Raw genomic sequence first — 27,078 nt, 5'->3', positions numbered from 1 at the left:
TTCTATACACCAGATGATATCTCCTAGTCATTTCTGTTGGAATATTAGGGTGTTGTAGCACTGCGGGCCAGCTCCGGGTTCAATCTACCGCTCGGGATCATATTGCGCCGTAGTGCTCGTGCGCAATAGCAGGTACCTCGCGCCATCTCTGGCGGAAACATTCCGTGATATCGAAATCGACCCAGGAAGTCATTCGAATTTTCCGATCCTTACAGGCTCAGGGACGGCGTGGCTCAAAGGCTCTAGCAGGCGCGCCTGGTCGACACTGCTGCTGGCAGACACAGAGCATTACGACAACCGATAGCGCGATGCCCCAAGCGACCACCCGGTCGCACAATTCTTCCGGCATGAATGGAGGTCAACACAAGCACGGTAAAACCATGGAAACGGACATATCAAAGCTTGTAGCCGTTCCTAATATCGCTTTCAGGCCAAAAGAGCAGCAAGTCTCACCGACGGACCAAGGTATACCAGAAACTTCCCGGAACAATGATACCTCCGAGAGTGATCCAGCTGACATTGCATGGGATTATGATGTATACGCCGCGCCTTTCGTTCCACCAGGTCTCCAGGCAATCAACACCGAAGTGGCTACCATCATCAACACAAGACCTAGTCATTGGATCGACTTTGAGAATTACGTGCATACATTCACTGGAACAAGTTTTATACCGCCACCCTACGCGGAAGCTGAAGATCATACAGTCAGGTCAGCAGCGGATTTTCCCACGTCGCTCAATGCGTCCACCTATCTGCAACACTTCGACGTATCGGCCGCTATGGAGCGTGTAGCGAAGGAAAAGGAGAACGAATCATACGCGATGTATCAAGTCCCACTCTGGCAATACCATCCGTTGGAGGGGTGGTGGTGCCTGCTGGTGCCAGGACTAAGAGAAGATAACCCACACATTGAAATGGGCGATGTGCTTCAGATACGTCAACTATATGTTAATGAAACAGGAGCCTTGAAGTTGATGCCAAATTATGTGGATGATTACAAATTCGGATACATGGGATCTCCTTCGATAGCATTCAGGCCCTGGACAGGCGTACAGCACAATGCCGCAGTCTTCGGTGTCAACCGTGCGCAAGAAACAGTCTATTTCAAAGCAGATGGCCTCTGTCCGCCGGCATCGCCAATGCGTATGTTCGCTAACGTCGTCATTCCACTGAACTTCAACATTCTTCAAAGGCGGCGAAGAGCTTTGCTCCACCTCAGCTCTGAGCTGAGACTCGTCGGCCTCTCCCCACGAACATATGGCTACCCATCCTCGAATAGTGAACTGAATCATTTTGGCGAATCGCCCGGTGTCAAATATGCCACACTTCACGCCGATGCCGCAAGAACCGCATCCCAAGAGTCTCACAACGACTGGAGTCTCAAAATTCTGTTCCCTGATGAAGCTCATGGCGAAGTTCAAACAACACTTCGCAAAGTTCCCCATCGCAAGCTCTTCGATCGCGCTATCAACTACGAACAAGCGCATGCTGTCAACGATATATGTACCAACGTATATGGAACTGTGCCTTACTTGATCAGTGGACCGCCAGGTAAGGGAACAACTGTACGAATTGCATCTAGGACATACACTGACTTGTTATCTCAACCTTGACAGGTACAGGAAAGACAAAGACTCTGGTAGAGACGGCAATGCAACTGTTGAACACTACAAATGTCGCACACATGCTTATTTGCGCTCCATCGGAGGCAGCGGCGGACACTCTCGCTCTAAGACTGAAGGAATACCTCTCACCGAAAGAGCTATTTCGACTTAACCGACCAGGAAGGGCTGATAACGAGGTACCACGAGAGCTGTTGCAGTACTGCCATATCGAAAACGATATGTTCTACTTGCCGCCGTTTCGAGTGCTCATGGCTTTCAATGTCGTGGTTACCTCTTGTCAGGACGCGGCGATACTTGCAGACGCAAGATTGACTAACAATGACCTATGGACCATGCAAAGGAACATGCTATCAGCTTTCAACCCGGACGATGAACTACCCACCCCGAAACTACATTGGAGCGTCCTACTCATAGATGAGGCCGCTCAAGCTACTGAACTAGACGTCTTGCCTGCCATTAGCGTTGTATGCCCGCCTTTCACGTATCCGACCTCGCTGCCCCAACCACGCGTAGTGATGGCAGGAGATGAGAAGCAGCTGGGGCCACGAACTGCATCACGTAACCTTCTAGTACGCAGGTCCTTGTTCGCCCGGCTTTTCCAACGACCGCTGTACGAAAACCACCCTCTCTCGCGCTCAAAGATCAAGCCATCATCTGGCCCACCAGTACTGAAGCAGTCAATGTTACCGATCACATACCCACCATTCACGTTACTAGTCCGAAACTACCGTTCCCACCCCGCCATCCTCAGCGTACCAAGCGCTCTCTTCTACAACAACACCCTGATCCCAGAGGCTCCACTCTCAAACACCCCACTCCAACAGTCCGATCTCTGGCGCGGCCGCAAGTGGCCCGTTCTATTCATCCCACACACCGGCCTCGACGAGATCGAACGCGATAACGGCGGCTGGTACAACATCTCCGAAGCGCGCATCGCCTGCAACCTAGTCCAAACCCTTCACCGCTATTCCTCAGTCAAGCAATCAGACATATGCATCATGTCGCCCTTCGCCGCGCAAGTCAAACTCCTTCGTTCAATGATCCGTTCATCCGAGTATGGCAGAGGCGCAGGACTGTGGGACGTCAACATCGGTCCCTTGGAAGCTTTCCAAGGACTCGAGAAACGGGTCGTTGTACTATGCACAACACGAGCACGAAAAAGGTTTCTGGCTAAAGACGAAAAGGCGGGCTTGGGTATCGTGGGTGGAGGCAGGAAGATGAACGTCGCTCTTACGCGAGCGAAAGAAGCGCTCTTCGTGATCGGCAACGTTGAGGTCTTGGAGCAAAATCAGCATTGGCGGCAGTGGATGGCGTTTTGTTGGCGGAACGGGTTGGTTAGCGATGAGAAGGGGGGTTGGGATGGGAGTTCATTGGGAGGAGATGGAGACGAGGTCAAGATTGGCGTGCTGGAGAAGGCGTTGATTGCTAAAGAAGAGCAGGGGAAGCATAAGGGGAAGGTGTTGGGTAATGGGGTGGGGATCCAGGATGTCGGAGAGTATGATGCCTGGGTTGAGAGTTTGAGGGAGACACTTGGGGAGGGTTATGAGGAAGACGAGGAGGAAGCTGTTGTGCAGGCTGATGATGCTATCGCTGGCGCTGAGGAAGGAGAGCATATAACGAGGACCGGCACTTTGGTGTCCAACCAATGAGGCGATGCAAACGGTTTGGAGCGCGAATCGAACTCCTTTGGAGCAGCGAGAAAGCAAGCAAACGTAAGGAGGCCTAGACTTGTCACTGTAGTACTTACTGCATACACAGCCTTGTATAATCAACACAAATTGTTGGCAAGCAGCATTTGTCTAATACCGTAGAATTTTGACGTATGAACGACGTTCTGACGTTCGTTACGGGGTATCAATATGTCTAGTAAACATACTCCAACTCCTCAAAGGCCAAGCACGTTCGGCTCCGTGACCTATACTACCCACGCCAAGCTACCATGCAATATCAAAACTCCTTTTCCTGCACCCAGACCACCTAACCTATGGTACCGATCCCGCTCTCAAGCAACTCAGCGAAAGACGCTATTCCACCATATCTCTCAGACGCACCAAGCCTCTAACCCTGGAACAAGAACCCCCTCAGCGCGTTCTCGACCTGCTGATCGTCGTATCCCTGACCTTGCAGCTGTTGAACCATCTGCTGCTGCTGAGCCATGCGTTGTGCTTGCTGCATAACACCATTCGCACCACCATACACTCCTTCCATCTGTGCCTGAGGCACATGTTGAGCATACGAGCGAGACGGGTCGTTTGAAGAACCTCCAGACATAGACATAGGCGGCCCCACAGAACCAGAGCCAGAACCAGCGCCAGAACCTCCACCATTTACACTCCCGCTCATACTGCCCGGCGGCCTGTTATACGCGTTCTTAGGCGGACGACCCATACCAGAGTAAGTAGGAGGAGGAACAGGCTGGCCCTTAGCCAACGCCGCCTTCTCCCTATCCCTCTTCTTCTGCTGTACGAGCGTGCCCTTGACGCCACGAAGATACTTCATCGCCGCATCGACGAGCTCTTTCTTTTCGGGCGAGTTCTTAAGCGCCTCGAGCATCTCGCGGACTTGGGTTTCGGATTTGATGTGTGGGCAGGTGCGCGAGTGGCCGAAGTGGGCTAGGCCGCAGAGGTTGCAGTGCTCGACGCCGGCGGCTTTGAGTTCGCAGGCGCCTTGCGGGTGGTTTTTGTGGCAGGCGGGGCATATGCGGTTGCCGAAGGAGCCGTAGGTTGGTTCGAGAGGGTTGCGGATGGGGATGGTGGCGCGCTCGAAGGGTTTGACTGTGACTTCGTTAGTCTTTGGGGCTTGTGGCGATGACTCTGGTGGTGGTGTGGAGAGGTCGATGAAGGCGGCTGGTGCGCGAGGTGATGACGCCTGGCCTGAAGAGGCGATTGGATGAGTTTGACCACCACTGCTGGGACGCGTCGATAGCTCAAGTCTCATTCGAGTACCGCCTTTCGGTGGCGAAATTTTCACCGGCTTCAACGGCGACCTGACAGCTCTCGCACCACCCTTCTTAGGCGTAGTTTGTACAGGAACAGGTGCAGTGGGGGACTTTGACGAAAGAACTTGAGACGCACCTGCGCCATTCTGCTTGTACAGCGAAGAGCTGGCGTTGTTTGTTGTACTGCGATGGCGAACATGACCGAGCTCTTTGGCTGCATCAACGTCCTCATGACCAGGCTCAGGCTCGCTTTCGTCTTCAGACTCGGCCTGGAAGTCAGTATCGCTTTCGGAACCTGTCTTGGCTTTGCGCTTCCTGCTTGGTTTCTTGATTGGTGAAGGTGGTAATGCGGATTCCTCGCGTCGATCGTCTCCTGCGGCGGATGCTGCATCGGCGTCTTTTGGATCTATCACGTAATCGACAGTCTGCACGATGTTAGTGCTATTCTAATGGATGACAAGACATTGCGTACTTGTTTGGCCCGCCGTCCTCGACCCATAGCCTCTGCCTTTGCAAGTGCCTCAGCGGCAGCGGCGGCTTGTCGTTCCTTCAAGATCTTGTCCCAGACACCTGGATCTGGAGCAACTTCCTCTTCCACCGTGTCGAAGTCGTCCTGTAATGCGCCTTTCTCGTTGACCCAGATACGGGCAAAGCCAAACTGAGATTCCGCGGAGTCATCGTCACCAGTCCGTGTATTCTCAATCTGGCTACGATCGAGTAGCTTGTCGATAGAGGCGTCGTCGTACCGGATGTCGTGGTCGGCATCGTCGTCTTTGAAGAGCTCCGCCGCGCCATGCTTGAGTATCGACTCGACATCCTCGTCCTCGGGATCATCTCGGTCCAGATCCTGAACAACGACCTTGTCAAGGGCCATCTTCTTCTTACCCATTTGCATGATCTTCTCTTCTACAGACGCTCGAGTAGCCAGCTGAAGACACAGCACCTTCTTCTTCTGACCGATACGATGAGCTCGAGCAATGGCTTGAAGATCTTGATGAGGATTCCAATCAGGATCGAGTATGATGACGGTGTCAGCGGTTGCAAGATTGATGCCTACACCACCAGCGCGTGTGGAGAGAAGGAAGGCGAATAGCGGCGAGTCGGGTGCGTTAAACTGGTCGATGCGCTTCTGCTTCTCGAGCGAGCCCATGGTACCGTCTAAGCGCTGGTACGGGAGTTGCATACCGTCCAAAAAGTCTTCGATGATGTTGAGCATGTCGAGGAACTGACTGAAGATGAGCACGCGATGACCGCGTTCCTGAAGCTTCGGAAGCAAGGTCTCGAGAAGAGAGAGCTTGGCAGAAGCCTCGACGAGATTGCGATGAGAGACTGCGGCAACTTCGCTTCGCTCTTCAATCTCTCTGCTATAGACGAATGGATGGCAAAGACACTTTCGTAGCTGCATAAGAATATTGCTCAAGTTGGCACGTTCTTGCTGCTTTAGCTGCTTGTCGGAGGTGAAGAGAGCTTTGAGTAGTTCCGGACTCTTGGACAAGATAGACTTGTAGACTTGCTTCTGGAGATGGCTCATGGAGATAGGGAGAATGATCTGACCCAAAGGCGGGAGGAACGTCAGAACCTTGGCCTTGGTACGTCGCAGAATGAAGGGTCGGATCTGGTCATGAAGCTCTCGAATATTGTCCGCTGTCATCTCAGCGTACTGCTCCTCAAGCGCAGCAGCATCGATAGTGTCGTCGAGAAAGTGCAGCAAGTTGAAGAGCTCACGGGCGTTATTCTGCAGTGGCGTACCAGTCAACAAAAGACGGAACGGCGCGCGAACTGCTGTGAGAGCTGTATACAACTGGGACTTGTCGTTCTTCAAGCGCTGGCCTTCGTCAACGACGAGACCTGCCCAGCTAACACCCCTGAAGAACCTCCTGCAGTTGTCATCGGCGGCTGCGTCGTAGGAGGTTACGACGATGTGGCATCGCAAGTCTTTTGTCTTCTCGGGATACATCTCGTACTGGTAGGCCATCTCACGAGCTTTGGCGGACCCGAAGTAAGCCACCACGCGAAGAGACGGCGCCCATTGCTTGATCTCTCGTCGCCAATTGGCACATGTCGAGTTGGGGACTACAATCAGGAAGGGGAAGCAGTTGTGCTCTTGGATGAGGGTCGCCATAAAGGCAATGACTTGAATCGTCTTTCCGAGACCCATCTCGTCGGCGAGGATGGCGTTCTTCTGGTCGTACCACTTGTAGTAAAGCCAGTTGAGACCCTCCAGCTGATACTTCATCAGCTCACCACCAACAAGGTTATCAGGCTGTTTCTCTCGCTCAAGTTTGGCGAATGATGTGCTGCGAGCCTTTTCAATGCGTCCTTTGAGTGGTCCTTGCTTGGGAATCTTGACGTAGCGGCCGGCCACCCAGTCGTTGTAAGCAGTGACAAAGTCAAGCCACCTGTCACCGTCTTCTGGGGTTGGTACGCTCTCCCATACTGTATCTTCGTAGCCGAGTCCTTTGTACTTGATGAGCGCCTTGTCAACTTCCTTGATACGAGCTTTGTCAATCTCTTCACTACGGACTTCGACATAGCTCGTGTACTTGATGTCGAGGACAATATCGATACGGAGGTACTCTTCGGGGATGGCGTCTTCGGTTCGCATCTTCGGTCCGTCCTCGCGCTTAAAGAAGGCCTTGCGCTGGACTGCAGCCGTGACACCCCAAGTCCAGGCTCCGGAGTGCCATGCGGATCGGAAGTAGGACTCGTTCTCCCACTTGATCAAGTACTGCTTATCGTCTTCGCAAACGAGTTCACATGGTGTACCCGGACGGTATGTCTCAACATCCGATGGGCGCCAAGCGATGATACCGCCTACCTTCTGATCGAAAGTCTCGTCGCACTCCTTGCAGAGCCATTTGCCAGAGTACTCGCGGAAACGCTCATCTGCCATCTCCTCGTCGTCGCGATTGACGTCCATAGCGTACTGCGACATGGGTGGTAGATGATGGTAATGCCAGGCACGAGAGCACTTAGTGCAGCGGAACATGACGTTGTTGGGATGATTGACAAGCTCAGAAGGTACGTCGACGACTGGATCATGGCCGTCGTTTTCCTCGCGCTCCTTCATCTCCTGCTGTGTGGTTTTGCGACGTCTAAAGGGTCGACAGGAAGGACCCGAGATAGCGCAATCCTGACATCTGGATAGATCGGGAGCAGTTGCGTCTTTCTTCTTGTAGAAATTGATGCACCTCTTGCATTGTAGAACGAACTCCTCGTCTCCAATCTTGGTGACTAGATGATCACGAGTGGAGCGGTTGCCCAAGCAGTTCTTGTGGTAAGCCAGTGAGCAGCCTTGACAGTAGACCAGAGGCGCAACATTGGGGCCATCGAAGCAGACTTCGCAACCCCCAGCGTGTCGCGCACGAAAAGGGTCACTTCGGGGTAGATTCGGAAACACTTCTCGGACGACTGAGACCTTCTGTGCAACCACTTTCGGAGCCGAGTCGGATCGATAGACGTCGTTGATACCCGCTTCCTGCATGTTGTTTGTAGCACGTGTTGCCCGATCAGATTGTCGGACTCCCGCTCGGGGTATCTTCTCAGGCTTTCCAGCACGCAGAGGACGTCCCTTACGTTTGCGACCTGGTAATAGATCTGAACGGAGGATGTCCGAGGCGCTGGACTCGTCTGTGGTTCCATCTTCCGAGTCTTCGTCTTCATCCTCGTTGTCGTTGGCGTTTGTTCGAATCGGCTGTCTTGTTGAACGTCGTGTGGGTTGTTGTACGACTTTGCGACGCCGACCCTTCCGCTTCTTGCCGGCGTCTTCGGAGTCTTCTTCACTTGTGGAGAGCGCAATGAGATCGCTGTTCTCTGAGCGACCTCTTGCTGGACGTCCTCGACGGGCTGCGCGCCTCAAGCCTTGTGAGCGGCCATTGCGACGACCTGGTGAATCGGAGGCAAGCTCGTCTTGATCGTCATCTTCGGAAGAAGAGATGGGGAAGTTCGAGATATCCACAAAGCCTTCGTGATCAGCCTTGCCTGCGCGGTTACGAAGTCTCATGTCGTCGTCGCTACCGGTCGCGTTTGGATCGTCGTCGGGTTGGAAGGTTTGTAGTGCCTCTGGGCCACCGTTGAGTTCGAGGAGCTCTTCGAAGGTGATCTATAGACACTTAGTAAGATACTTCGAATAGATAGTTGTAGAGAAGAAGGACTCCAAGCAGAGGTGGTGCTTATATAGCGGGACCAACTGCACCCGGCGCGAGGGCTGCCTTTACCGGTAAAAGTAAGGGAATTCGAGACATCCAAGATATAATCACTCACCTGTTTGACGCGGTCACCTGACAGCCTGACCTCGTAAATCATCTCGCCCTTCCTCCCAGCGAACTCGCGCAGGACCTTCTCCACTTCATCTTGAGGCTCATAGTACTTGTACTCGGCCTTCTTCACTTTCGCTGTTGGTATCCGAACGCACACCGCCCGGCGCTTGCGAGGAGGGGTATCGATATGCATAGTAAACTCTTCGTCCATATCGTCTGGAATTGACATTGTAGCGGGGGAATCAGACGCTTCCCTTGTAGGCGCGGGGCGGGGAGTACTCAGGGCCGCGTTTGCCTTGGGCCCTGGTGGCGGCTTCTTCTTGAACGCCGCCATAAGCGCCGCGCCATCTTCGTCGCTACTCATCTTGCGGTCTGCGATGCGTTCGTCTAGTGTGGTGCGTGATTGCGGGACGGCTCTTTTGGCAAGGGATCTATGTCGACAGCATCTGATGGGCCCGACTCGGTCGAGGGGTGCAGAAATGAATTAGGACAAGGTTCGATATCTTTGGCAGATACGATGTGCAGCTTTGAAATGCGGGATGAGTGGGGAATGGGGATGCAGTCGCGCTGCTGTACCGTGGTTTCCGTCGCGTCTCGGTGAACGATGATAGCGCCCAAACGCCAGACGCGTGACTTCGCGTGCCGCGCTTGTCATCTTAGTGCGAACGCCTGGCTTGGCAATCAGGAACTTTTTGTCGCATCTCTTTTGCGCTGGTTACGAGTCCAGTCTCGAATTCCACCACTACTGTCCGATTGACCTTGTTATGGTTTATTCTTGCCTATCTAGTAGCACGCTACTACGCTCACGCCAATTGGTCATCCCACGCACCTTCCTCCGCTACAAATCCATTACTGCCGCCATCGAGAGGGGCAGGCAGGGTGGACCAGATCGACCCTTCCGACCGCGGACACGAAACGACCGCAACGATGAAGGAGATGAACCGGTGAAGAATCGCCGTCAGACTCGCCGTGAGGCACGGTTCGAGAAATTTGGCCGTCCTCGTGAGGATCCAGAACCAAATTTCGGTGATCGCTCGACTGTAGCACCTCGCAGTAGCAGATTTGGACGTATACCCCGCGATGACGATGCGCCGAGTCGGTCCAAGGAAGAGCGACCGAGCGGCTTTGGAAGAGATCGATCGAGTGGTTTTGGAAGAGAACGATCAAGTGATCTGGGAAGAGAACGACAAGGCGGGTTTCAACGAGAGCGACAAAGCAGCTTTGGAAGAGATGCGCGCGGAACGGGAGTCGAGCAGAGGTCGCACCGCCCCAGCGAGGCACAAAAAGAATATGAGAGACAGTATGGCGAGAAAAAACGATCTCCGCACAGGCTTGATCCAGAGGGGAGACGAAACGGGGATATACACCCACAAAGAACTTTCCGACGCTATGATGATGGCGATAGGCCCCGGCCGCGTATGACAAATGATCGCAGCGACTTACGGAAACATAGGACAAATGATCGCAACGACTCACGGAAACAGAGACCTGAGAGAAACTGGAGGGACGACAGGGCGCCTTCATACACGCCCCGCACTCGCGATGTAGCAGACGAAGGTGTCACTGAAGCTCGATTCTCCCAAAGGGGTGATGACGCCACATCATACAGTCCGCGAGCTCGGGATGAAAACGATCGTTCTTTCGAACCGCGATTCTCTCACAGACCGGATTCGAAGGGCGCCAGAAGAGAACGCCATGGCCGAGAGTCTTCTGATCCCGACTCCGCGACGAGAAGTAGCACGGAGACACAAAAACCTTCCGTCCGAGGACCAGAGTCACTCCCTTACACGACTGCCGCTTCAGAGTTCGTATACGGGTATGGGAGCGTGGTAGCTGCGATCAAGGCGGACCGGCGAAAATTCTACAACCTATATGTACACTCACGAGGTGCAAGTAGAGAAGGCCTCATGTCTCGTATCAGGTCGCACAAACTATTCCCAATCACACAAGAAGTTGGAGATGAGTATATGCGCGCTTTGGACAGAGCAAGTAGTGGTCGACCTCACAACGGGGTAATTCTCGAGGCATCGCCTCTGCCCGTCCCTCCCATTACCGAACTGAAAACGGCTTCTCTCGAGGATGAGAGCTTCAGGGTCACACTTGATAGCCAAAGCGCTGAAGACGTGCTCGTTAACGGCAAGCAAGAGCTATACTCGTACAAGTCGGGAGGGTGGAGACACCCACTGATCCTCTACGTGGATGGAGTAGTAAGTACAGCAATACCGTCTATACGATGATAGCTAACAACGACAGGTCGACGAAGGCAATCTTGGGGCTATTGCACGCTCAGCCTATGTCCTGGGTGCGGACGCCATCATCACGCCGACCCACCATACCGCAAACTGGAGCCACATCGCGGTCAAGGCTTCGGCCGGTGCCGCTGAAGCCATTCCGCTTTTCAAGGTCGGAGACCCAACCGACTTCCTGAAAAAGAGCGCGGGTGCAGGGTGGTGCATCTACGCGAGCGACGCCATTCCGCCTGCGCCCCCAAGTCTCTCTTCAACCGAAGACGCACCCGAGCCTGGATCCAACAAAGTAGTTTACACTATTTCGCAGGGTAGGAAACGTCTTCCCGCCGACCACAGCCCAGTTGCCGAGCACCCCACAATCCTCATGATGGGTGCTGAGGGCACGGGATTGAAGACCAGTCTGGTCAACCTGGCGAGATACAAGGTCGGAATCCCCCATGGCCGCGAGGCCAACGAGGTCGGAGTCGACAGTTTGAATGTCAGCGTTGCGGCGTCGATACTCTGCTACGAGATGCTGCAGAAGCCGAGGACACAGCCTGAGCGAAACCCCGAGAACGTTGTCTTCTAGACCGTTACCCATTCGAGGAACACGTCCTCTGTACTATATGTATACTTTTAAAGCTCCATTGTAAGCTTGCAGGCTGGACATACCAACCTTAGACTGGCAGGTGGTCCAATAGCCTTCAACGACGTGCGTCGTTATCAATTCGCTCTCTCCTCCGTGCAAGGCATGCGCCGTTGCAGCACTAATCGTCCAATGATAGATGCAGGCCAATATGGTAGCTGCATGATGCTGCAGTGCGGAGTGCATCCACTAGGTCCTTGCCGACTACCTAGCTCAGCGCCTCTTATCACCGAGGCCTCCCTAGCCTAGCAAGAATAGCTTCATAGCGACATCAATCGTGAGGCTTAAAGCGGTGAGGCAAATTTCAAATGACCATTGCTGTACTCGCGTCCAGCTGGTACCGCGATTTACCATTCCAATGTCGCATCGGCCCCACGTGTTCGCTACAGTTCGCATACCGGTGGGCTGACGCTGATCGGTGGTGTGGCTGGTGTGCGTGACCAGATCCTTATCAGTGTATGCAACTGCCAATCCATCATCCCATCCAAAAATGCCTCGTACCTGTGACACGCAAAGATTTGGAGTCGGAGGATACTGGGAAGTTCACAAGACTTGACAAAAGTTTAAGTTTCAAGGAAGTAGCAGAGCCTAGGATCATGCCATGTCTATCACGACATGATCGGCGATCGGAGCATGGCGCAAAGCTCAACATGGGATTTGACACCGCTTTTCCGAAATGCGATGCAGTGTTTGCGCCATCCGAAGCGATGAATCCTTCGCGCTCGCTTGGTGAAGGGAACATGTCGTATAACGTATATACGTGAAATGAGAATGTGAACACCGTGACACTGGCTATACCCACAACGCGCTATGCGCTATCAGTAGGTGGTGTCGAGGAAAAGTCCTAGCGGTGAAGTGAAGCTAGGGGCGCGTGGGGAAAGGCGTCCAAGCGCCCCTGTCGTCATGGAGCACACGCCTCGCCATACCACGATCCTCCCCCTCCTAGCGCGATTCCAGACGGGAGAGCAGCGTTTTTCACACCCACCCACCAGCCAACTCGCACCCATATCATGGTGTCGCTCTGACCCCGTGTAGCCCCGGCTGAATCCGTCCTCCCCGCACCTGTGCCTGCCCTCAGTCACCTGGCGACTGATTATCTATTCGCTCGGTCGCGCCTGCCAACCCACCCTTTGTACTCGACCGCCGCCTAGAGTTAGAGCCTCTCCGTCCTGCACGCACGCTGCAACTGCACGCCTCACACCTAATCGCGCATCCCGCCGCATCATAAACCCCGCAACTCCTCCCTTTGCGCCACCGTCTCGATTCGACACGAGTCTCGGGGCGAAACTTCTCACCACCCGCTGAGACAGTAATTACACATCCACCATGACGCGAAGAATTGTATATGGCGTGGGGCTCATCCTCACACTGGCCTGTAAGAGACGATGATATTCCGCCACAAAGGAAAATGAGACTGATTGACTGCGCAGGCACCATCATGACCATCGCCAGTATCTCGATGCCGCGATGGGTCAGCTATAGCCCCGACGGCAAGCGCGAATACTCTTACGGCCTCCACAGTCGCTGCTCCGCCGTCACGGGCACCTGTGTCCCCTTCCCCAAGATGAGCGACTGCACAAAGGACCCGTCCTTCTGCAACATGTGGCGGACAGTCGGTTTCCTGACCTCCTTCGGCGTCGTCGTCGAGCTCTGCGCCATCGTCTCCTTCATCGTCATCATCTCGGGCGGAGTCCAGCGCCGGGCCGCAGGCTGGCAGGTCGCCGTTGGCGTGCTGTCCTTCAGCGCCATCGTCCAGTGCGCCGGCATGGCCATAGTGGTACGTGTCTTTCCCCGCGTTTTCCCTGCTTCCTGCAGGGTCCCATCCCCATCGCAGAAGCAAAGCATGCTAACAGTCACACGCCCAGGCCTTCCTCTTCGACCACGACGAGCGCTTCTGGTCCGGCTGGCACCTCGACCTCTCGTGGACCCTCTGCACCGCCAGCTGGACCATCCTCTTCCTCACCTCCGTCGCCATCGCCGTATCCGCCTTCTACCTCCCCGTCGAAGGCGACTACGAGCTCATCCCAGAAGAATACTACGGTCCGCCAGACGATCGGTAAGGGCACACCAACATCCACATCCACATCCACATCGCACATTGCGTATCTCGCTGTGCAAAAAGGAATCGTTTTAATTTGGGTGTGTAGGCTTCTTTCGCGCATCTCGGCTTGGGACAACGGCTTCAAAGGCCCCGACTCGGGCATGCAGTATAGTTACCAGCGCGATCAGGATTCCATGAGCGATGTTGTTAGTATTGCGGCGAGTAGCATTGCGCCTAGTGATCGCATGAGGAGGGGGAGCAGTATTGCGCCTAGTAATCGGAGGGAGAGTGATGCGAGGAGATAGGTGGAAAGCGAACGGAAACGGCGCGGTACGATCATGAACGTCGATATCGCGGGCATATGCATAATGTGGTGGGACTAGGATGGGGGAGTCGGAGGCATATCTTTATCACTTTGGGCGACAGTTTGTCTGGTCTGTGTTGCGCTTTTTTGCGAGCTTTGTCTTGTCTTGTTTGTGTATTTGCTTTTTCTTGGTCTACGATACCCTACTGCCATCCACCGGTGGTTGGGCATATATCTTCTCAGCTAGTCTGAACATCAAAATGTTATAAAATCTTTAACTGAGATGATACTCCCCCTTAGCTACTCGCAACGACGCCCAGAGCTCGTTGGTACAGCTACGTGTCCAACTACCTGTCGATTGTGAGACTCAGGTTTAGTAGATTGCGATCACAATTCATTCTGAAATCTTAGCTTGATAACTCAAGTTACACTACAATTATGTGCTGCTGCCATCTTTCAGAGGGAGAGATAGAAGAATGAAACTTCGCCCTTGTATTTGTTGGTAAATGTGTTGGCGCGCTGAACTGCGCCCACAACGCGGCAGATCTCCTCAATAACCCATTCAAGAATTGAAGCTGAATGTAATTCCTTAGAGATTCAGTGGTTAAAACTAAGATGTGAAGTTTATTGCTCTCTTGTCCAAAAGCACAGAAAGAGCTAAAACCTGCGGAGAAAGAAAAATAAATGGAGTACCGATGCGTACCGTAAGCATTATGCTTCAACTTTCTTTAATACAACTTCGAGTTTGGCGTACAGATCTCCGTAGGCCTTGATTGAATCTACCCTTCCCCACGGACGTATTGCAGCACATCGTGCTAGCCAATTAAAAGGATACTCCTCACGGATGACGAGACCTTGAGTATTCTTGGCAAGCTCAATCTCGCTTTTGTCGAAGTGAAAATACCAGTGTAGACACGCGTACCACAGCCCCAGAGAATGTGAAAGTAAAAGCCCGGAAGGCGAACCGCTAAACTTGATCTCTGCGTGTATGTCTTGATTGTCTTGGGAAAAGCGTGTCATTAGCTCAACACACTTGGACGTTACAACACTATGCGCTTGTGCTTCGTCTACACAAAAGTTGATATCCGTGCATCGATTTCGATCGAGAAGAAAGTCACGTAAGGAGGGATGATGAAGGCGGACTGTTCGATTCTCATCTTCCGGCAGATCAAGGATTGCATGCAAGTCTTGGACGATCCGTTCGATGCCTTCTCTGCCCACGCCCAGTAGCTCACCCAGCGCTTGCACACTGAGAGGTACATGCAGGATTGTCAGGGTTCCGAGCACGAGTCTCAGCATCTTGCAATGATCTTCCTTCTCTTCTGCGCTGTATTCAGGAGAGAGTGAGTCTCGCAGAACGGTAAGGTATAAGTTGTCGAGATGTTTTTCGGGCTCCATCGGACGGACATCATCCTTCATGATCGACTTCAATCTCCGCTCCGCAAATCGTCTTCCTTTTTGGATGAATCTACACGCTGTCGCCGCCCAGACGAAGAGACCACTGGCCCTCTCTGTCATCGTTGCAATGACCTTAGCACCGGGCCAATTCGCAGTTAGGTATTGTTGTTTACCGATAGTCTTTAGATTGTGGCTCAGGAAGAGCGCTATGTCAGCATTGACTATGTTGGGCGCTATGCGATGTAGCACGTAGCGCTGGAGCAGCGTGCTCGACATGTGGTCAAAAGACTCAAAACCATGTCGAATCGGTACTTCAGGTCTGCTCGTTACAAGTATTCGGAGTCGGAGTCCGTCCAGGTCCCGAGCTTCAGCCAACAGCTCAATGATTCTTCCGATGTCGTCGCCGTTATCGCACTCGTCCAGCGCATCAACAACTAGGATGACAGAACTGGCGTCGATTGTAAGGGCTGGTGCAAATGAAAAGTCAAGGACAAGGTGGCGCCACTGGTCGCGCAACGAAAGACTCGAGATATTAGGGAACTTCTTAAGTACATCAGCTAAATGCTGATGTATTCCTGGGACATGACTCGCAAGCTGGACGGCGATGCTGGTTACGAATTTGCCCGCATGACTAACATCGCCGCCGCCTTTGGAGAAGAAGAAGCTGGCCCCTAGGCGTCTTTGATCGTTGAGCCTGCGAGCCACAGTCCGCGCGATTGTCGACTTTCCCGTACCAGCGAGTCCACTCAACCAGTACAAACATCGTTCGTCTTGTGCATCTGTCCAATCGTATATCGCTTCTAAGAGGGCGGTTCGTGTCGAGGGGAGGCAGAAAGGCTCGTGCTGCCTGATGTACGCGTTGAACGGCGCCTCGACGGCGTGCGGCAATCGCTTGAGCTTGTCGGCCGAGGTTTGACTGTTCCTCCGTCAGCAACCCTGGACTTATCTTCCATCCCGAAGCAGTGCGCATACTTCACAACTGTTTGGCCATGGTTATGATACGCCCCCGTTTGGATGGCAAGCCTCCCACCGTCGTTATTGAAGCTGCAAGGCTGAGCGGGTGTATGTGGATCCATGGCTGCTAAGTAGCAAGGGCGAAGATGTGCGACATGTCACAGGAGAAGCAAGGCAGTGCAAGGGGATAGGGCAACGGATGTCGGCTTAGGGAAAGTATTGTGCGCATGGCAGGACTGAGGCAGCCACAGAGAGATTCTGCGAGGCAGACTTCTGGACGGCTGAAGGCTCATGCAGCCGATGGCGCCACACGCAGCGGTTCAGCCTTCCGCGTGAGCAACAACGAAAACGCGAGCGTTCCCGCATTATCGCGATCTATCAAACATTCCTTTCGTGGGCTTTCTTCTTATATCAGCATCCTCGTCTTTTCGCTGACTCTCACCATGGAACCAGCTGGTCTTGCATTTGGGATCGTGGCCCTTGCAAGCACCTTCAACAACGCCATAGACTGCTTCGAATACATCCGACTTGGACGTGCTTTCGGCACTAATTTCCAAACTAGCCTACTCAAGCTGGATAATGCAAGACTGCGACTTTCGCGTTGGGGCGAATCTGTTGGTTTGGACAGCGACTTCAGCAACGCTCACAATGTCAGGCTAGCAACAGGACCGCCGGGAGATGTAGCCGCAGCCGAAAGAGTACTGTCACAGATACTGGATCTGTTCGCAAACGCTGAGGGTATTTCGACTAAGTACAAAAACCGGGCAGGAGAAGTCGAGTGGAACCTTGCGACTTTAGACTCAGCCACAGACATGGAGCCTGTAGGTCAATTGCTACACGAAAGAATGCGCTCTCTATCCATCAAACGCCAGAATAGTACACCGTTACGGCAAAAGGTGCAGTGGGCACTTTACGAAGAGAAGCATTTCAAGAGGTTGATCGAAGATATCACGGATCTCGTCAGCGATCTCGTGCAATTGTTCCCCGCAGCATGCGAAGAACAGCGTAGACTGTGCAGAACAGAAGTGTCGGAGATCAGCTCCAGAGACTGTCTCCGTGCATTGAAAGAGATTGCGGCATTGCAAGACAAGGAACTCAACCGAGCTGTTATCGAGACTTTGCAGTCAGAGGCGAGTAACTTCATGCCAATGCGAACATCGGGCCAACACTGACATCGGAAACAGGATAACAGGAATGCGACGTTCAACAACTACGATTCTAAGATTGGTCAGCAAGTGGGTTGGACACATGTCTCTGGTAGTCAGGTGTTCAATGTTTCGTAGCGAGCTCCATAGTTCACGTGGAATGGGACGCGCTCCGTCTCTAAGCCCAGTAGTTCATCTTGTTAAGTCTTTTACGCTCTCTCGTGTTGTGAATCGTGGCGATGTCAGACAAGAACAACCTCCCTAATCTCCTCCTCATTCCGCATGATCTCCCCATCCATGTGATCGAGTAGAAAGCAGTCTCCGATGAAATGATAAGCATTCCTATCATCGTGCTCTCCCTCTGCCTTCCGCAATACAACCGGCACTCGCATCCCCATCAAAGCGCAAACCTCATCCCCAGGCCTTACACCAGGATAAGCCAATCCCATGTTCCCCTTGTCCGTGATGTAAAAGCAGCGATCCTCCGCGGCCACTATAACCGGCGACAGATACGTTGAGTGAAACGGAAAGACGTCAGGCTCCGAATCCAGAAACTCTTGCCAGTCTTGGAGACTAGGCAGATCCTCATCTGTACTGCGGCGCCATGAGGAACCTTCTTTCATCGAGTGCAGCGTTGCGCATAGTGTGCGTTGGAAAGGCTTTCGGATGATCGCTTCGTTGGTGCAGGATAGCACTTGCATGGCCAGTTGGTGCCAATGTCTCATGTTGGCCATCATCGCCCTCGGACCAGATTTAAGAGTGTGTGGTGTGCTCACATGACGAATGACATCTGCTTCCCGTGCTTTGACATGCAGCTCACCGTTGTCGGTTGAGATGAATGTGCCCACTGATTCTCCACTGCATTGGTACATTCCGGCAAGGCTAAGCCTGTGGCGCTCATACATGGGGTCGGTGGGCATACTAGCAAGATCGCGAACCCAAGATGGTCTGCCGTTGCCATTCGGCCCAAACCCATTGCCTTGCAGAACAGCTGAAACATCAGCAGTGTGATCTAGCATCAGTCGGTATACATCCGTCCAGGTCTCCGCTAAGGGTTCCGTGTAGTCCGGTTTGTAGTTGTCGAACATCCGCGGTGGTGCTAGCGCTAGGAAGGAAAAGACTTTGTCGCGGGGGTCATGACACTGTCGCTTCGAGAAGGAGAGTAGCGTTTCTTTGAATGGCATCACTCCGTCGATAGTGGATGTATGACCAGGTATAGTGGCAATGCTGCCGTGGTAATACTCTCGGAACCAATTGATCGTCTCATGCTCGTACATGAAAGCATCAATGACTTTGATCTTAAGCCAATGTTTCTTTGTTTCTAGAGTCTCAGGTAGGCAGCAGTAACTGACTCGCGTGTCTTGGTTTCGGATCGCTTGTGCGAAGCTGTTCCAGGTCGTATGGTAGGTCCCGTACCAGAGGATGGTGGATTTGGGTAGGATGACTTCTTGGACGGTCCAAGATCGCTGCCACCATGGGCTGCTTATCATGAGATCGAAGGCGATTCGGTCGTTGGTGAACTCTTCGCTAGGCTTTCCATCTTGCTCATCGAGAATGCCGGGAAGAGTGTGCCAGTGCTTTCCTTCTGCCATATGCTCGATCCAGGCGAAAGGGGCTGTTCCTGGTGGTAAAGAATCTGATATTGTACCAAGCCAAATGTGCACGACGGAACATCTGGAATAGATGTCCCCCATCATGGCCACCTGTTGCGATTTCTCGTTCAGGTCGGCTTGGTTTATGCATATGGCATCCGCCCAGAGTGTGAGAGTCTCGTTTGGGTCTCTGATGTGACAGAGGAAGTCGAAGAGGTTCTTCGTAATCTGTACTTCTTGGTTGTCTACTTCGATCGATACCGTCTTGTTGGGATCGCCCCATACATAAGAGACGCATGCAAAGGTTCCAGCCGCACTTGCGAGATCCTTCACGCTCAGTGTGGCTGCTATGCGGTCAGTGCTAGACGGGTGGAGATGTAGTAACCGAAATTCTCGTCGACTGGCGTCTAGTGGTTTTCCTTGATACTTGGATAGGTTTTGAGTGTCCATCTTTGATGACAATAGGTTCTAGATTGAACGAGGTGAAGGACGCGGATTATCGGAAAGCGATAGACCTATATCGCCATCTATCCACTTCATCTCTTCAGCTTTAAGTGGCTCGAAGATCTCCGAAGTAATTGTAAACTCTTTCTCTTTCAGGAAGTTGGTAGGACTGCATTTGACCTCCTTGCACGTGACATCGTGGGGCGAGGGATGCATAAGCATTCTGTTGGTCGTGCTTGCGTCTGTCGATACGCGAGACCCATAACTGCCGAGGTAGACTGGAGGGGAAGGTGCGACGTCGACGCAAACCGTTGGCCTGGATATTTTCCAGCAGTTCAGTGATGCAGCTGCGATTGCGAAACTCATGGCGGAGCGACTGGCTGTGGGCATCACTCAGAGCGCGTTTTGCTGAGGCCGCTAAGGGTGTTGTGCCCAAGTCGTGAGTCCAGCCAGTTTCGAAGGAAGGCGGGAAGCTAGGCGAGGTCTTGGCATGCAGGCGCCTTGCCGACAACGACAGGTACACAGCCTCCACTGATCTCATACGATTCCACGAATGACGGTAAAATCCAGACTGACGAGTTAGGTTGCATGTCGCGATCAAGCTGAAACGCGTGCTGTGTTTGAGTACCTCGTCTGCATCCTGTACTTCGCCCGGAAGGATTTGGGGTTGCTTCGCCTCCTTATCTTCCTAGGCCTGCAGCTTTGTATTGACTACATCATACAGCTCCGCGGACCCGGCGATATACCACGTCACACGCATGCATCTGCGTCTCATTGGCTGCAGTCAAATGTCAGTGTAAGGCGAACGATCGGATGCCGCTATGATGGGCGATGGGGCTGCTACCACGCCTCAACCTCAACTGAGGGGCTCACAATGGGGGAAGAAACACGTTTGATGTTTGACTTCGGGGCGTCCAAGAACGCCAGGGAATTCCACGCCTCAATCTAGATGCGACGAACACGGCGATTGAGCTCCATTGAGGTACAATGTTTGCTTCTGCCGCGTTGCATCCTATGCAAAGTCTTACCCTGTTAAGAGAGACCCGGTACAGGTACCCGCGACAGACGTCGAATGACCTCGACTGAAGAGCTCAAGGCCATCAAGAAGTTGCGCCATGCGAAAGCCGTTCAAACTGAGGGATTACTCGACGTGTGCATTATGGATGCACTCTTTTCAAGGGCTTGGAAAGCTTCTGCATACCGCGTAAACGCCGGTCAGGCGTACCTCTACAACGTGTAGCTTGCGTAACCGACGTGGCTGCGCTGTCTGTCAGCGGCCAAGGCGAGATCATACACCGTTCTTGTGAGGCATGACAGTAGATGAAACAGTACCCGGATATCTGTACAATCATACACCCGCCGTGATATGGCGTTGACGCGGTGCGCTGCCGTCACGGTGCGCCTAGTATATCCTACACTAGAACCCCCAACGGTTTTCCACCGATTATTCAGCAATCTTACCAGCGGATTAGAAGATTGACCAGGTTCAGTACCGCAGCACGGCGCGACACAGGCGAAATCTGGCCGAAATCACCTTCTTGGGTACTCTGGCTGCAACGGCCCTACAGTACACCGACGATCCCGTCAGACTTTTCAGGAAAGAAATGCGTATAATCTTATTAGACCTTGCTCCTTCTAGGCATGCATATGCCTGTGCTCCTACCAGATTAGTCTGCTCGTGTACCTGTGCTATGGTTCCCGTCGGTGCCGAACAGTTCCAAGGTTTGATCAAAACATTCCGAAGAACGATCGGACTGCGCATGGAAAGTTTTGTGTTACTGTGACAGCATGTCTTTCTGTAAGTTTCCAGACCGTAAGCTTTGCGTTTTTAATTTGGCGTCGTTAGGCGCCCCGAAATAGCGGATTGTACCTAAGTAGGCGTGGCGCGACTGCTGCTAGCCCGGCTATTCTGGGCAAACGAGCGAAAGATCAAACGCGATACGAGCCTCGCATCAATTTCTTCATTTTCGGACGGTTATACAAGGCCTCCAAGGGCGCATCCAAGGAGGAAATATTTGCGCATTGCACCGAGGCTACTCTGCTTGTGCAGTCTTGGTTAGGTCAGCGTTCGGCCCGTTATGTTCACGATACTCGACGGGCAAGTCCCCAGATGTACAGGGCTGAGCTGGTCTTACTGCGCCGACAAGGGGGCGGGGGCGATCATCTCCGCTGCATGCTTAGCAGCTAATCAAACTATCGCATTCTCGCCAAGCTTTGCTTGTCAAGCCTGTCAGCGTTCGCAAGGGTCTGGACAGCGCAAGATATGCCGGGGTGTCCGCGACTCATGGTAGGCTGCCTACCTTTCGACGGGTTTGCCCCCTCGCATAATATGCTGTCCAACCGGATGCGGCTGGGCTTACGGGACCGGCGTGGAAAGGGATGAGGTTGAAATACGGCGGCGTCGCTGCCTGCCGGTAAGCTTGAATTCAGTCGTTCTTTTGCTCCAGCACCATGGCGTCCATGTCTGGGTCGAAGCCCAACTGGATGAAGCCTTCCGGCTCTTGGAATATCTTTGCAAGCCCTCGATGGATCCGGATTGCGCTGGGGACGTTTGTGATCGTATCGGCATTTGTTTTTCTTGCCGTGGAAACGCGCGCGTTCGATCACATTTCTATTCCGGAGTTTAAGAGTCACAAAAGCGACAGCGCCGCCAAATCAGAAGAAAAGAAGGAGCCGATACCGCAACCACCGCCCTATGTCAACGCCAACATTACTCTCGACAGGGAGGAGAGGCTAGCATACGTCACGTTTCTCTCCGGAACCGTTGATGCGGGCGATGATCTGGAGGAGGACAAGTACTTCCAAGCTATCCGCATTCTCGTCTGGCAGCTCGTACACAAAGAGGAGACTCGCACGAAGCACGATGTCGTCGTCATGGTCACACCCAGCGTCTCTCAGGCCCGGCGCGACCGCCTAGCGAAGGATGGCGCCATCGTCCACGCTGTCGAATTCCTGCACACCGAAAACGACAGCTGGGTCCACGCCGAGCTGCACCGATGGGACGACGTTATGACGAAGCTACGCGTCTGGGAAATGACACAGTACGACCGCATCCTGGTGATGGACGGCGACTCGATGCTGCTAAAGAACCTCGACGGCGTTTTCGACGATCCAGGCGCCCAGCTCCTTGCCACGAAGCCCACGAACGAAACGAACCTACCCTCCACCTACCTCCTCGCATCCAACTCCGAAGTCTGGGATTCGACCCACTCCTTCCCACCCGGTCACGGCACCGGCCTGAAGAAGGCCGGCAAGATGAACGCCGGCTTCTTCATCCTCGCACCCTCGCTCGACGCATTCAACTACTACAAAGAGCTCCTTAACACACCCAACTCCTTCGATCCCCGATACCCCGAACAAAACCTCATGAACTTCGCACATCGTTGGGACGGGCCGATGCCGTGGCGGGAGATTGCATACACCTGGAACATCCGTTGTCCAAACGACGTGGATATCGCCAAGGGGCTGGTCAGCGTCCACGAGAAGTGGTGGAAACAACCGTATATTTATGAGAACGCCAAGACGAAGCAATGGCTGTTGACGAGGCGGTGGGAAATGAAGGGCTGGTACGATGCTTTTGAGGGAGCAAACTTGACGCGTGTATGAGTACTTGCGATGGCATAGTAGCGAGGCGCTTTGGAGTTAGTTGTTTGGTGCGATAATACCCAATACCATATCATGTTCATTTCAAGATCACATCATACATTTCTTGGCCCATGATGCATAGCTTAGAGTGATGTTTACTTCACGGCGTTACTGTATCGAGGGGGCGAGTTAATGAAGAACTGAGGAATATATTATATCATGCGCTGTAAAGACATGCTGCAATGCCTATCCATACGTGTAGGTCGACCCAGTCAACTTACATCTGCTTAGAAATGCTATCCATACGGTCCTGAAGCGATCGCATAGCGTCATTAATGATAGTCATCCGCCCCTCCGTGATTTCCGCTCCAGCCGGGATACGAGGCCTCAGTTCGGGCTTCTGCTCCATCTCCTCAGCTAATGCCACCATATCATCCTTGATCTTCTGCTTCTCGTCACGATCGATCTTGGCTTCTTCGATCTCCTTTTGGTACAGCTCTAGTGCAAGTGTACCGATGTCACCAGTTTGAAGCGCGTTGTGGTACTCGAACCGTTTTCTTCGCACGTTGTTCTCTGCCTTGGCGGCGTTGATGGTGCTATCATCCACGGCCTGGAATATCTTATCTTCGACTTCTTTCAGAGGTTTCAAAACAGATTCGACGTCACGATATCGTGCGCTGTAGGCGGCGATTTGCTGATTTGCAGTACCTTTTGGCCGGTCTGGATCCTCTTCGCTGCTAGCAGTGGACTCATGAAGCTGGAATATAAACGCATTTTCTTGATCCTTCAGCTCTTCCATTTCAGATGAAAGATCTTGTTCTGGAGTGACCTGGTCGATCTCTTCGAACAGCTCAAGCACCCGCTGTGTACTGAGGTTCGTCAGGCAGCCTGCACGCAGGAGGTTGCTGGACCAATACAATGACGTTGGGTAAGAGAGGTTCGCAAACGAGAAGGGATCTAAGTCCCCTTCGGCAAGCATAAGCGGATCCCACTTAGCTAGGTACTGGGGATCTTTTTCAGTAAGCTTATTGCGGTCAAAGACCTCCCCTTCCTTTCGAAAACCGATGTAAGCATATCGTTCTGCCTCATGAAGACCCTTTAGCCCCTGCAACTCTCGAGATGTCACAGGTATGAACACCCCATGCTTTCGGTGTTTCTTTACGAGGACAAAAAATCGATCTTTGGGTACGGCTTGGCCAAAGATGGTGGGTGTCATTCCTTTTTCTCCAATTTCACGAGGAGATGTGGTTGCTTCGTGTACTATGGCTCGAAACAAGTCACCTAGCTTGAGCCGGTCAATCTCCGCTTGTGAGAGGAGCCGAAAGTGCTTGGTGTTCGAAGCTTTAACAAGATAGACCGCCTCAATTCGCTCACCGGGGAATTCGTCAATGATTGGACCATCGAAGCCAGGAGGTAACGCTCGCCATAACAGTCTGTCCATGTCGGCTTCGCTACGGGCACGTCTGGCATAAGGTGACCAGGTAACACGTCTGCCCCTACTAGACCGAGCCCCTGCGTTTGTTCTTGCCATATCTGTCGTTAATATGCGGGTTCAGATGCTAAAGCCGTGAAGATCCGAAAACGACTTCCGTGGTTGAATTGGGGTGTAGTTGCAGGTCTAACCGCTGTGGATACAGGGGGGTTCTTCGTGGGTAACACCGCAAGTGTGTTCACATTTATAGTTTCGTGCAATGGTCCGTGAACATTGCGATGCATATATTTTGGCTCAGTGAAGCAGATCGTGCTCTGTGAACGTGCAACGTCGCTACAATCATATTGCGACGCGCTGCATAGCGAACTAACACATGCCATTCACTCAACACCATTCAGACTGAGTGAATAGGGTGGTGAACACATCGGCAATGTAATAGACCGAAAGGTACCTAGTCGCCTAACGTCGTCGAAAACCGTCCCAATGCTCGAGTCCTTTTGTTGATGTCGACCCGCGGCATCATGTGTTGGGACAGTATCTACTCGCGACTTACAGAAGCGAAGCCGCAAGACACTGGAGACCTAGGACTCATGTATAGAAGACAAGCTTTGACCACAATGTAAAACTAAACAAAGGAGTGCATTGTTCTCGCTTACATCTACAGTCTCAAATATCTAGTCTTCCCTTCGCCTCAGACGTAGCCCCTCCATCATGGTCAACATTGAAGATCACTTCGAAGAAGTCCCTCAGTATGAAGCGGATCAGACTGGAAAGACCAGAAAGCGAGCGCTCGAATGTGGCGAAGACAATAATCGCGATAACAGCGAAAGATGTGCAGCTAAACAGGGCAGCAAAGGCGTCACACACAACATGCGAACAAAGAAAAGAAGAACGACCGGAGAACCGCCTCCAGATATATATCAAAGCCGGAGAAAATTGTCTTCGTCGCTAGAAAAAGGTATAAAAGACGTCGGAAGTGTAAACAACCCAATGGCTAACAACGATACAGAAACGCATGATAATTCTACTCGAGGTTCACCTCTGGAAGGCCCAGAAAGTGCGATCATGGAGAGCATGGCAGACATCGAGCAGCTGTGCACCAACGAAGCTGCCGAGATGTTCATCTTGAAGAGGGCTAAGACTGAGCAGGTGGACAGCAGCCCGCCTGTAATGTTGATGAAGGTTCCATACAAGCTGGCAACGATGATCCAAAACCAGATCTCAACCGGCCTCAAATACCGGCGCGAAAAAGACATATCCATACCGAAACTGGACCAGGAATTGAGAATGAGCAGGCTGTCGCAAAAGTCCGTCGAGCATCGTTTGCAAGGATTGCCGAAGCTCAGTGGAGGCCGAACGCCGACTCCGCATGAAAGTCCTACGGCTGAGCGCTTGCACCGAGAAGCGCATGAGATAACTCAAAAGATGGATAGGATTGAGCAGAAAAAGAAAACTCTATTGCGGGACACCGAACTTGCCCGTAAAGCATGGGAAGGTGTTGCAATGGTAGTAGAGGAGAATTTGCAGGATATCTTTGTCCGGTGCGGGCTGTTTGAGGATGATAAGGCGGTGAGTGCTCCTCCCGTCGCGCAGAGGATTGAAGGGATGAGGGTGGCGAGTAAGCCTCCCATCGTGTCACGCTTCGATGAAAATAAGGATTCTAAGCTTCTGCCTGGCGAGAATGAAGCCACGACGATAGCAGCAAATGTGGAAGAGTTGAGCGTCGGTCAGGCCATTGCTATCGTGAGAGAGACCAAAGCTCGGAGAGAGAAGCACGAGGCTCAAAGACAACACGACGAACATCGTAACACTTTCCGACGAGGACTTCTCGCGGCACGCGTTGCTGCTGCTACCGACCGACCGGATGCACCCGACCGCCTCATAGAGGAAGAGTTCAGCCGCGACTATGTGCGCGCTGGAAGCAAGCTTGCTGAAGCGGTGACACGCGCAGAAGCGGCCCATGAAGCTCAGTTGGTAGCTGCAGCAGAAGCAGGAGTCTCCATCATAGGCTCGGACGATGACAGGGAACCAAACTTCCCATACGATCTCGAGGAATACGCAGCAGTGAAAAAGCAGTGTCTTGACCGAGACGCCGTCCAGGAATGGATTAATACCATTGACGCGAGCTCCAAACACAACCTGCGGCCGTCGGGGTACGTGCTGCATATGGCAGAGAAGTGGAAACGGGCAGCAGAGGAAGATAGCGACGTCTCGAGCTCAGGGGAGGATATCATGCCGAATGCCGGCGTTGAGCCCTGTAGAGAGACACCACCAACGCAAGACTCCGTGCTGAAGCTGGCATCGAAAAGTAAGTCCTGGCACACGGAGCCGTACTGGAGCTTCAGCGACTGCGCGGAAGGAAAGAAACGGCGGCGGATCGACGACTGGACACGCAGGATACAACAACCCGTTGGATAAGAATCACTATACCCTTAGTAATGAACATTCGAATGCATGCACGTTCCACCGAGTTCCATGTGTGCGAAG

At 52.9% G+C, this 27,078-nt stretch overlaps 10 protein-coding genes across 10 annotated transcripts; 6 read left to right on the top strand and 4 right to left on the bottom strand.

Annotated features, from left to right (window-relative positions):
• Positions 1 to 779: 779 nt before the first annotated feature.
• Positions 780 to 3,274, top strand: J4E92_009282 (uncharacterized protein; the record flags this gene model as incomplete). Its single annotated transcript, XM_051500631.1, has 2 exons — positions 780 to 1,551; positions 1,617 to 3,274. The coding sequence occupies 2 exons, from the start codon at positions 780 to 782 to the stop codon at positions 3,272 to 3,274; spliced, it is 2,430 nt and encodes an 809-aa protein (XP_051349203.1).
• Positions 3,275 to 3,683: 409 nt separating this feature from the next.
• J4E92_009281 (uncharacterized protein) lies at positions 3,684 to 9,186 on the bottom strand (the record flags this gene model as incomplete). Its single annotated transcript, XM_051500630.1, has 3 exons — positions 3,684 to 4,988; positions 5,036 to 8,665; positions 8,827 to 9,186. 3 exons carry the CDS (start codon positions 9,184 to 9,186, stop codon positions 3,684 to 3,686), a joined length of 5,295 nt encoding a protein of 1,764 aa, XP_051349202.1.
• Positions 9,187 to 10,729: 1,543 nt separating this feature from the next.
• J4E92_009280 (uncharacterized protein) lies at positions 10,730 to 11,639 on the top strand (the record flags this gene model as incomplete). The annotated part of the gene is made up of 2 exons (XM_051500629.1): positions 10,730 to 11,029; positions 11,076 to 11,639. 2 exons carry the CDS (start codon positions 10,730 to 10,732, stop codon positions 11,637 to 11,639), a joined length of 864 nt encoding a protein of 287 aa, XP_051349201.1.
• Positions 11,640 to 13,022: 1,383 nt separating this feature from the next.
• J4E92_009279 (uncharacterized protein) lies at positions 13,023 to 14,042 on the top strand (the record flags this gene model as incomplete). The annotated part of the gene is made up of 4 exons (XM_051500628.1): positions 13,023 to 13,071; positions 13,127 to 13,473; positions 13,562 to 13,752; positions 13,844 to 14,042. 4 exons carry the CDS (start codon positions 13,023 to 13,025, stop codon positions 14,040 to 14,042), a joined length of 786 nt encoding a protein of 261 aa, XP_051349200.1.
• A 1,066-nt stretch (positions 14,043 to 15,108) lies between these two features.
• Positions 15,109 to 16,430, bottom strand: J4E92_009278 (uncharacterized protein; the record flags this gene model as incomplete). Its single annotated transcript, XM_051500627.1, has 3 exons — positions 15,109 to 15,254; positions 15,277 to 16,355; positions 16,417 to 16,430. 3 exons carry the CDS (start codon positions 16,428 to 16,430, stop codon positions 15,109 to 15,111), a joined length of 1,239 nt encoding a protein of 412 aa, XP_051349199.1.
• A 406-nt stretch (positions 16,431 to 16,836) lies between these two features.
• J4E92_009277 (uncharacterized protein) lies at positions 16,837 to 17,582 on the top strand (the record flags this gene model as incomplete). Its single annotated transcript, XM_051500626.1, has 2 exons — positions 16,837 to 17,527; positions 17,578 to 17,582. 2 exons carry the CDS (start codon positions 16,837 to 16,839, stop codon positions 17,580 to 17,582), a joined length of 696 nt encoding a protein of 231 aa, XP_051349198.1.
• Positions 17,583 to 17,780: 198 nt separating this feature from the next.
• J4E92_009276 (uncharacterized protein) lies at positions 17,781 to 19,771 on the bottom strand (the record flags this gene model as incomplete). The annotated part of the gene is made up of 2 exons (XM_051500625.1): positions 17,781 to 19,474; positions 19,765 to 19,771. 2 exons carry the CDS (start codon positions 19,769 to 19,771, stop codon positions 17,781 to 17,783), a joined length of 1,701 nt encoding a protein of 566 aa, XP_051349197.1.
• Positions 19,772 to 22,025: 2,254 nt separating this feature from the next.
• Positions 22,026 to 23,180, top strand: J4E92_009275 (uncharacterized protein; the record flags this gene model as incomplete). Its single annotated transcript, XM_051500624.1, has 1 exon — positions 22,026 to 23,180. The coding sequence occupies one exon, from the start codon at positions 22,026 to 22,028 to the stop codon at positions 23,178 to 23,180; it is 1,155 nt and encodes a 384-aa protein (XP_051349196.1).
• A 256-nt stretch (positions 23,181 to 23,436) lies between these two features.
• Positions 23,437 to 24,600, bottom strand: J4E92_009274 (uncharacterized protein; the record flags this gene model as incomplete). Its single annotated transcript, XM_051500623.1, has 1 exon — positions 23,437 to 24,600. The coding sequence occupies one exon, from the start codon at positions 24,598 to 24,600 to the stop codon at positions 23,437 to 23,439; it is 1,164 nt and encodes a 387-aa protein (XP_051349195.1).
• Positions 24,601 to 25,302: 702 nt separating this feature from the next.
• On the top strand, positions 25,303 to 27,009 carry J4E92_009273 (uncharacterized protein; the record flags this gene model as incomplete). Its single annotated transcript, XM_051500622.1, has 1 exon — positions 25,303 to 27,009. One exon carries the CDS (start codon positions 25,303 to 25,305, stop codon positions 27,007 to 27,009), a length of 1,707 nt encoding a protein of 568 aa, XP_051349194.1.
• Between the last annotated feature and the right edge of the window lie 69 nt (positions 27,010 to 27,078).

This window comes from Alternaria infectoria, assembly GCF_024043175.1.
Source record: "Alternaria infectoria strain BMP 0036 chromosome Unknown scaffold_22, whole genome shotgun sequence".
NCBI lineage: Eukaryota > Fungi > Ascomycota > Dothideomycetes > Pleosporales > Pleosporaceae > Alternaria > Alternaria infectoria.
This window is presented reverse-complemented; position numbering and strand designations above follow the sequence as displayed.